Here is a 9,793-nt window from a genome sequence, read left to right as displayed (position 1 = left end):
CGACGGGGGACACGCGGCCATCGCCCGCGGCCCGCTCCCCACCTCCGCCTCTGCTGCTCCTCTGCGGGGCTCCCTCCCTCTCTCTCTCTGTGTCTCCGTCTTTGTGCTCTTCTGTGTGCTCGGAAGGCGCGATTCAGAGTGGCCAGGCCAGCTGGTGGGGATGGTGGCTGCTCACCCCACTCTCCGGGTGACAGGCGTTTGGGGCTGAGCTGCCCTTTGTCACCGCATCCGTTCGCTGCTATCGCGGAGGCTGCTGTGTGGGTGGCAGGGTGCCACCGGCTGTGCGCGTCCACGTGCGCACTGTCGAGTCTGCCATATCCGTGGAGGGCTCTCACTCCGCTTTTGACTGATGGCTGGATGAAGAAGTAGGAAAATATCTCAGGCCTCCCCCGGGCACCTCCCGGGCAGCCCAGCGGCACCACCACGGCCCCCCTGCCGCGCACGGCGCGCCCCCCGCCGCGGGACCGTCTGAGCCCCGCCCTCAGGCGCAGCCGCACTCCTCCACGATCATGTTCGGCACGTCGCGCTTGACGATGTTGTACTCGTCGTCGAAGTAGAGCATGGACATGGTGCTCAGCTTGGTGGGGATGCAGCAGGAGTTCACGGTGCCCGGGTTCAGCCCCCGCATGCGGTACTGGTTCACCACGGCCGTGTGGAAGGACGAGGCCGAGCCGGGCACCCCCGCCAGGTAGGCCGGGCAGCTGCCCTCGCAGTAGTTCCCGTAGTAGCCGGTGGGCGCAATGATCCAGTCGTTCCAGCCGATGAGGCGGAAGTCGATGAAGAACTGCTGCCGGCAGCACAGGTTGGTCCGGCCGTCGCACTCCAGGCCCCGCTTGCGGATGCGGTGCCGGCTGTCGCCCAACCGCGCCTGCACCACCACGAAGGGCCGGTGCGACTCCTCGCCCGGGTGCACGAACACGGGCGCCACGGCCAGCTCCCGGCAGCCGTCGCACTGCACGTCCAGGCTGAGCCGCCGCTCGCCCCGCGCGAACAGGGCCTGGATGGGCTCGGTGAGCGGGAAGGTGTGCCAGCCGCTGCGCTTGAGGTCCACGCGCTTCTCCACCGCGGCCCAGCGCTCGCCGGGGCCCTGCTCCCGGAAGTACACCTTGACCCGCACCTTCCGCCGGCCGCCCTTCTCCAGCACGTAGGGCAGCAGCTTCAGGTAGAGCCATAGGCTGGCCTGCACCACGAACAGGTTCTGGTTGCCCTCGTTGGAGATGAAGAAGTACAGGCGGACCCGGGAGGAGGCCAGGCCATCTGCGGAGAAGCGGGAGAGCAGGCCAAGTTAGATCAAGGAGAACGTGAGGCGCCGGGAAACAGGGACTCTGCCGCGTGATGCTGGGCTTCGCACTGGCCACGCAGCTGGCCGGTCCTGCCCACAAATTCCTCTCCTGGGGCCTGGGCCTCTGGTGGTAACCTGGCAGAGGCGGGGAAAATCATTTCCCATCGAGAAACCCGGACCAGGTTGGAGTCGGAGGGTCAGGGCCTAGAAAACCCGGCCTCACCTCTCCCAGGCCAGGGTTCCCAGGAGACAGGCTGTCAGAACTCAAAGCTCAACAGAGGAACTTGTTAGGAGGCCAAGATCTTAACAAGTTGTTACGGGTATCTGTGAAATCCGAAAAACAAAACCAGGATCTCGCTGAGGATTTGGGGGTGGGTTGTTCTAGCAGAGTTTGGGTTCTTTTTTTTTTTTTTTTTTTTGGTTAACTTAGGGCATTGCAAAATCCAGCTGAGCCACCTACTGCCTCTTTGCAGTGTTTACCTAAGCATGATCTGATCCAACCCCCAGTGGAACCTCCACTGCAAACAAGCCAGCTCTGCTTAGATTTCTGACACAGGAACGTGTGCGTTGCAGGCTGCAAAGTGCAGCCCTCGTTTCCGAGTAGCTCCAAGGGACAGGACACTGGGCTCTGAAACTTGAGGCCCACCCCTTTCACGAGACCCTGGCTCCCCGTGAATGGCACGTTCGAAATCTCCATGGATAAGGAGAACTGGCTTGTTAGTTTTCTCAATAATTTAGCTCAAGCAGAAGTGAGGCCATGCCAACCAAGAGGACTCCTCTCTCATCCTACATTTCAGTGACCCTTCTCTCTGACAATCTCTACATTTTTTTTTTTTTTTTTTGCAGGAAGAACAAATAAGGCAACTGTGTGGCCTCCGCTGGTTTTATCAAACCTCCTACCACTGCCCCCCTCCCAGCCCCCTCCTCAGGCCCCGCCTGGCTCCTTTAATAACAGACATCTGACTTTGAAATGGGGGAAAGTGCAGCCTTAAAAGCTGGTCTTGGACGAGCTGCCTGTGACCTGAATCTGTTATTTATAAGTCAAAGAGCTGGCTCCGTGAAACGGACCAGAAATATAACAGCCCCCGCTGTCATTCTGTGCCACCGGGACCAAAAGGCCTCCTCGACCTTCCAGAATCACATTTCTACTCGGGGCCCCAAAGCACCGTTTAATCCAAGCTCTCTAATTGCATGTCCAGCTTCCCCTGACTGTCGGACAGCTAAAACGGCAACGTGTTTCTTTCTAAGCACAAACCAGCCCTGATTGTCTCTGCTTTGCTACACACCCGGCCATGCAAAACTTTTCATCCCTTTTCATCCCCAGGAGGCACCAGCACAGTCTGCCCGCTGCCTTGGGGGGTGGGGAGGGCATCTGCAGCCTGGGGACACAATTGCCACCAACCCCCCCAAGGCTCCCTGCCCACCCCACCCTGCCCAGGGCTTCCCCCTGCAACCTTCTCCGAAGTCCCCTGGGCACAAATGGGGCTGAGCTCCAGGCACAAAAGCCACCGGGCTCATTCAAGTCCTGAAAAGGACAGCGGAGCCGAGAGCAGTTGCAGCATTTCAGCACGAGCACATTTTACTCCTTCTTTTAAAGTTGGAAAGGTATTTTTCCTTGCTTGATTTTTACATTTAGACAGTGGTAGAAATTTACAATCCAGGGCCGGGGGAAAATTCCAGAAAGGACTCCGACCCTTTGTTAACTACTAACTCTACTGGCTCTAAGGCCAAGGAGCTGCTGCCGCTGCCAGGCGAGCCGAAAGGCACGGGGCTGCCCCGGAGCCGAGCCACTGTCTTTCTCTGCGTAAATGATGGGACCTGTTGAGAAGCCTGCCTTCCGCCCGATTCCAGTGCCCACACAATCGGAAGAGAGGTTGCCTAGCTCTTCCCAGCGAGGCTTCAGCAATCCTGGCAAGCCCACACCACCCGGCGATGGAAGCGGCCCCAGGGGCCTCTCACGCAGGCACACTCACACACACACGCACACACACACACACACACTCCTCCGGCCCACGGATATCAACAAGCACACACATCTCCATCCACACTGCTCAGCCTACACTCCGATCGTGGCATCGTGGGAAACAAAAACATTAAGCCATCACCGAGCGAATGCCCGCGGAGCCAGGGCCGCACGCATTGGCCGGGAGGGGGGCGCGCACCCGGAGGCGCTGGGGCCCGTTTCGGAGAGCGGGGTGGAGAGCAGAGCGCTCCGCGGCGGGGGTAGGGCAGCGGGAAGGGGTTGCTGCCCGCGGGAAGAGGACGACGACCGGGACGGAGCGCACAGGGCCCGAGGCGAGCGGGCTGGGCCGGGCCGGGAGTCCGGGTTCCCCCCACGGCGCGCTGGCTGCGGCTGCGGCTGCGGCGGCCAGAGCCGGCGGGAAGGGGGTGGAGGGGGGAGCGAGGGCCGCTCGCGGGGCCGACCCACCTGTCTCCGCGAAGCTGATGATCTCGGAGACGCGCTCCTGGCCGTCGGCGCCCGGGCTGGCGTGGCCGTCGAGGTGCGGGATCTCCACCCGGCCGTCCTCGCGCACCTTGCCCGCGTGCAGCTTCCGCAGGGCCGTGACCATGGCGGCCTTGGGCACGGCGTGTGTGATGTTGGGCCGGCCCCGCATCTGCAGGCGGTTCAAGATGTGCCGCTTCACCGCCTCCAGGAAGTCGCCGTCCACCCGGCCCAGCTCTTCGGGCCGCCGGAAGCCGCCGCACGACGTGCAGGTGTCCTGCGAGCCGCCGGGAGCTCCGGGCGGCAGGGGCGGCGGCGGCGCGGCGGGCGACGGCGGGGGCGTGGGCGAGCCCCAGGCCTCGGGCCCCAGCCAGCCGGCCGCCAGCAGCAGAAGGCAGGCAGCCCCCAGCGCCCGACCGGGCAGCCCGTCCATGGTGCGCCGCTGGCGACGAGGGCGCCCGCCGCGAGGCGAGCCGAGCCGAGCGCAGGGCCGGGCTCCGGGCTCCCGGCGCGCCGCCCCGCCCCGCCCCCGCCCGCGCCCGCCCGGGCCTCCGCCCGCCCGCCGGGAGGGCCGCCGCCGGCTCACAGGGGGAGGGGGCCGGCCGGGCCGCGGGGGTTCCCGCGCGGCGGGGAAGGGGCCCCCGGGTGCCGGAGAGACGCGCGGGGCTAGGCGGGGGCCGGAGGGTCACTGGCGCACGGGCGTCTCGGGGCGCCTCGGCATCCGCAGCCTTCTTCCCATCCTTTCCGCGTCGGGGCCCCGCAGCCCCCGCTCGGGTGAAGCGAAAGCGGCGGCAGCGGCGGCTCGGTCGCCGGGCGGGTAAGGTGGCGAAAGGGCCGGTCGACGCAACTTGGCCGAGACGGAAACGAAGGCGCCTGGGCCCCCGGAGCGGAGCCTGCCGCGGCTTGGCGCGGCGCTGCGGCGGGCGCTGCGGCGGGGCCCCGCGCTCGCACCTGAGCGCCTCAACCTCGCGCCGAGGAAGGGCCGCCGGCGGCGGCGACGGGCGGGTCGTCCTCGCCGCGGGCCGGCGAGTGGGCGGCGGAGCGGAGCGAGCGCGGCGCCGGGAGCGCCGGGGAGCACGGGCCCGCTCAGAGGCGGCTTGGAGCCCCGGGCCGCGGGCCCTGCAGTCCTCCCTGCGCGTCACACGGCAAAGTTGTCTCCAGGCTCCCCGGGCGCCGCATCCACCGGCGGGCGGGCGGGCGGGCCGGCCGCTGCGCGCTCCGCCGGGGCCTCTGCTCCGCCCGCCTCCTCGCCGCCTGCCTCCCTCCGCCCGCCTGCGCGGGCCGGCGGGGCGCGGGGCGCCGGGCGAGGTAGGCGAGGCGGCGGCGGGGCCCACTTCGCCCCGGTCTCTTTTAGCTGCGCGGCGGCGGCGATGCGGGCTCGAGCGCCTAAAAGTCTCGCTGCGTCCCCGGCGCGGGCGTCCTCGCTGGCTCACACGCCGCAGGGCCGGGAGAGAGCAGGCGGGTGGCGGCCGCGTCCCCGCGCCCGATCGGCCGCGACAGAGTGCGGACCCAACAAGGAGGAGTTCTTCGCTTTGCTCTCTTCTTTTACTCTCCTCGTTTTTTCTCCCAAGGGGGAAAAAAAGCCGCACAATCTCCGTATGTGCGCGCGCGTTGAGATAGACGTTGGCAGAAAAAAAAAAAGGGGGGGGGAGTTTCGCCCTGGCCGTGCGGGAGGAGACTGTCCGCGCCTCCCCGCTCCGCTTCCCGGGGGCGGGGGGGGGGCTGGGGGAGGGGAGGCGGAATCTGTTCAGGTCGGTGCTGCCCGCTCCCCCCGCCCACCCCCGCTTCCCTCCGCTCCCTTCCTCTGCCTTCGCGAGAAGGAGGGGCGAGCGGGCCCTCTCCCCTCCCCCCTACCCCCCGCGAGGCCGGGCCACTTCTGCGGTCCCGAAACTTTCTCACCACGTGGGCGCCCCAGACCCCCGCCCAGCTGGGCGGTTGGCGGCACCGACGGGCTCCCAGCCCAGGGTCCCGGCGCTCTCCTCCTACCCGCGGCCGCGCAGGCCCTGCCCCCGGCCCGGCCGCCGCCCTCCGCGCCCGGGAGAGGCACCTCTCGCCGCCGCAGCGGCCCCGGCCCTGCCTGGGGTGCTCCCTCAGGGGCCGCGGCGAGGCGGGGCGAGTCGGCCTCGGGCGCCGCGGGCTGACTCTGCCAGCGGATGTCGCTCCCGGGCTGCAGTGCCCGAGCCGAGCGCCCCGGGCCGCCGGCACACTGGGCGAGGCGTGGGCCCCGTGGGCTGGAAGGGCCTGGCCGGCCGCTGCCTATGCCGGCGGCGCGCCCCGAGGAACTCCTCGATTGCTGGGGGCACCGGCCTCGTCGCCAACAGGCCTCCGAACTCCGGTCTTGGCAGGCTGGCGAGGTCTCCAGCACCACTGCCGCCACCACCCCGCAACTGGCAAACCTTGGCTTCAGACAGACCCGGGTCCCAGTCGAGGCTCAGCCACGGCCAGCTTTGCAGGAGTGACCGTGCGTAGAGTCTTCACATTCCAGGCCCTACCGCCTCATCCGTACCTGGGGCACAGTAACGCCTAACATCACAAGGGCTGGTGGCGAGCCCCAGAGGAGGCGACCGGGTCAAGCTCCTCCCAGCACTCAATAAATTATGATTCCAAGGCCACCGTTCTCAGGCCGCCAGACAAGAGATGCTGTCAGTGGGCACCAGACTCCCAGCCCCGTCCAGAACCCCAAATGCAATCCGTTCTTTCTGTTCCCTCCTCGCGCCCCTACCTGGGTATGGAACTGCAGGACGGTGCTCCCGGGGCGCAGCAGGAACACGGCCCTGCCCTCTCCCCTCAGTGGTCCAGGCCCCCACCCACCGTGGCCGCGCTCCATAACAACGGGACTGCACAGAGGTATTTTAAATTTCTTAGCATATTGGGGAGCCCAGGACGCCCGAGGTGGACCTCGGCCTGCAGCTCAGGGCTCGCCCCCACCCCTGCGGTCCCTCATCGCAAGCGTCTCTGGCCAGCCGGCCGCTGTGGCGCTCAGCCCGGACCGCAGCCTCGCCGAGGCCCGCAAGTCTGGAGGCCGAGCGCCCCCTCCCTCCCGATCCGAGGAACCGACCCGGAGGTACGCAGGGCTGCTCCCGAGGTGCAAAAAGGGGGCTGGTCTGGCTTTACCAATCCAAAGTCGGAAGCAGGGGCCCAGCAGGGGCCCCGAAAGGGCAGCCCTTTGACTCCTTAGGGCCTTCTCCAGATCCCAGTCCTCTGCCACTCCCAACCTCACAGCACCCCGTGCCCTCGGGTTTCCACCTCTTGCCCTGTCCCAAAGCCTGGGACCCTTGGGCAGAAAGGAGATGCCTCTGCCTCCTGGACAGCCTGGGCCACCACCTTCTGAACCAGGCCCGACCCACCTTTATGATTGTCCTTGCATCTTCCACCGGGCATACATGCTGTGGTCTTCTGGCTCTTTCCATCATCACAGCCCCCAACCTACTTGGCAAACTCACGCTCAGTCTTCAAGACCCAGCCCAATCTCTTCTCCTCGGTGAAGCCCGCCATGGCCTTCTGGTGCCCTGAATAGCCATTTGCCGGGTTAGGCCCCTCAGCCCAGGGCCTGGCTGTTACTTCTTCACCTGTCTGTCTCCCGTGTGGGGCCTCAGGCTCTGCTGGACAAGGACCAGGCCTCTGTCTGATGCCAGACCCGGCAGACAGTCAGGGGAGCTTGTACTGAACGAAAGTTTGGTTGGTCGACTGATTGGGAGAATTCATTAGGCCAGTGAAGGATTTCACACCCCTGATCCCCAGCACAAGCTCGCAGTAGCGTTCCTTGCCTGCTGAGTTACAATCCTTCTTATTGTGAGTTCCACCGGGTCTGGACAGACCTGGGGGAAGAGGGGAGGGCGCCACACCTTTGGGAAGGTGCAGCATCCCGCCCATCACCCTGGCGCTGGGAAGACGCAAAAGGCACCGTGTCCTTGCTGGTAGGAGGAGGTTGCCAGGAGGGTCCACATTTTGCTCCCCTGACGGAGGAGCTCTCAGCCCCGCTGCCAGTCATCTGCTGGGAGGGAACTGGGTCAAGCGGTAGTCAGAGACCATCTGCTCGAGAAGCTGGGATTATCCCGCCCTCTGCTGATCCCCCAGCCCGCGGGAGCCAAGGGTGTAAATTGAGTTCTTCCAGATCACCTTGTGCTTTGGAGGGGGGAAGCCCCCCATCCCCCACTGAGGGGCAAGGACCTTTTCCTGTTGCTTCAAAGCTTCATTTAGCACTGGACTCCGTTCTCCCTTAGATCGAGGGTGACCTCAGCCCTCAATCTGAGCCAGGGATGTGACTGCGCCTGTCAGTTTTTTGCGTTGTTTTTTGTTTTGTTTTGTTTTTGGCTGCGTTGGGTCTCCGTTGCTGCAAGTGGGGGCTACTCTTCGTTGCGGTGCGCGGGCTTCTCATTGTGGTGGCTTCTCTTGTTGCGGGGCACGGGCTCTAGGTGCACGTGCTCAGTAGTTGTGGCTCGCGGGCTCTAGAGCGCAAGCTCAGTAGTTGTGGCGCACGGGCTTAGTTGCCCCCTGCACAACCAGGGAAGCCCCCCGCCTGTCAGTTTTGAACACAATAATGCACAGCAACACTGCAGCCAACACCCTCCACCCGGGCTGCAGGACCAGGCCGCCCACACACAGAAGGCTGGCTCCCTGATGCCATCAAGGAACTGGGGCCCGCTGGGGAAGGCGGGAAGAAACATGGCGACGCCATGGGTACAGGCACACAGAGTATGGAGAGGACCTCGTGCGGGGAGCTCAGAGCACTTGCTCTCAGTCGTTTTTGGTTTGCTTTGGTTTGGTTTTGCATAACCCATAGCTCAGTGCCAGTTTGGAGCTGATGAAGATGGGCAAAAGTGGCAAAGCAGACCGTAAAAGTGAGCCTCAGCGTGCAGTTCTTGGCCGCACAGCCCCTGCAGAGCGTTGGGCAAAGTCCCTCACGGCAGTGGGCACTCGGGGCCTGGGATGGAGAAAGGCCTCTGTCTGAGTTGGGCTCAGGGACCTGTGTTCACTTTTCCACCACTGGTCGAGAAGCCACAGTTGCCAGACCTCACCATTGTACATCGTAACTCTGTAGAGGCCCTCGCCGTCTGAACAGAAGAGCTTTCGTGCCAGACCAGACGAGACGGCCTGCCCACCAGCAGCCCCAGGCACAGGGGCGGGACAGCCTGGAGCCAGGTGTTAAGCAGGCCGAGCGGGGGAGCTGCAAGGGCCCGGCGACCACCAGCTGACCTTTGTGAACGCCCAGGCACCGGCACAGAGCCCTCTCGGGAAGCCCCAAGGCCGCCTCATGCCTTTGTGGTCCCAAAGGGCAGCTGGACGGTGCCCGCCTTCTGAGCGCCCCGGCAGCCCACCACATCCTCAAGTCCCCTGCCGTGGTCTCCAAGGATGCTGGTCATCTCTGAAACTCAGCAGCTCCAGAGCTGAGGCTACCCATGCTACGGAGCAGCCGTGCCCGGCACCCAGCTTGGTGCCACGTGTGAGCCGAAATCAGCGCATCCACGTACCGGTGATGCTGAGGCGCCCGTGTGTAACCTGGTCATTGGGCCTGGGGTCCAGACGCAGACCCCCGAGTTGCGGTGGTCCCACAGGGCAGCCCGCCTCCTGTGTGCCCCTCCCCTGCTTCCCAGCCGGCACGAGCATCTAACACGGCACATCACCCCCTCGCATGGCCCCGTGCTGTTCCTAAGCGAGCTCCAGCGCAGAACCAGCTCGCAGGGCTTCTCACCTGGTCGTTCCCCTTGACCCGACGCCCTCGCTCCCGGCCCCGGAAACTGTCTGTCTGTTAGCACGTGTTTTGAATGTTCAGGAAGTATTTCAACAGCAGGCCCCGTAGGGATGGCTGCCCAAGTTGGTATATTTTCTAGAAAAATAGAGGTGCTAAATACACCATTTGATGAGTGTCCCACTTCAAACTGCTCATCACAAACTAGTCCTGGCCCAGAATTCCTGCCCATTCCCTCGATGACCACGCCGAACTACCTGCTGGGGATCCAGCAGCACAGAATCAGAGTCCCGACGATGGTCACCCTCCCCACGGTGTACTGGGGACACCGGTCCACGCACAGGACGGCTCGCCAGCTAGCTGGCACCTGCAGGGCAGC

General features: G+C 64.9%; 1 protein-coding gene across 1 annotated transcript; it reads right to left on the bottom strand.

The window, feature by feature from the left end:
* Positions 1–351: 351 nt before the first annotated feature.
* INHBB (inhibin subunit beta B) lies at positions 352–4,270 on the bottom strand. The gene is made up of 2 exons (XM_079924906.1): positions 3,711–4,270; positions 352–1,257 (listed from the first exon to the last, which is right to left on the bottom strand). Exons 1-2 carry the CDS (start codon positions 4,156–4,158, stop codon positions 482–484), a joined length of 1,224 nt encoding a protein of 407 aa, XP_079781032.1. The 5' UTR covers positions 4,159–4,270; the 3' UTR covers positions 352–481.
* Between the last annotated feature and the right edge of the window lie 5,523 nt (positions 4,271–9,793).

The sequence above is a fragment of the Stenella coeruleoalba genome (assembly GCF_951394435.1).
Source record: "Stenella coeruleoalba genome assembly, chromosome: 6".
Classification (NCBI taxonomy): Eukaryota; Metazoa; Chordata; class Mammalia; order Artiodactyla; family Delphinidae; genus Stenella; species Stenella coeruleoalba.
The sequence above is the reverse complement of the archived record's forward strand: the minus strand, read 5'-3'. Positions and strand labels throughout refer to the sequence as shown.

Bases quoted from the DNA above. Each gene is read 5' to 3' on its own strand.
- INHBB (XM_079924906.1), bottom strand. From the start codon at position 4,158: ATGGACGGGCTGCCCGGTCGGGCGCTGGGGGCTGCCTGCCTTCTGCTG. The intron at 1,258-3,710 runs GTGGGTCGGCCC...GCTTCTCCGCAG, and splicing joins CATCAGCTTCGCGGAGACAG to ATGGCCTGGCCTCCTCCCGG.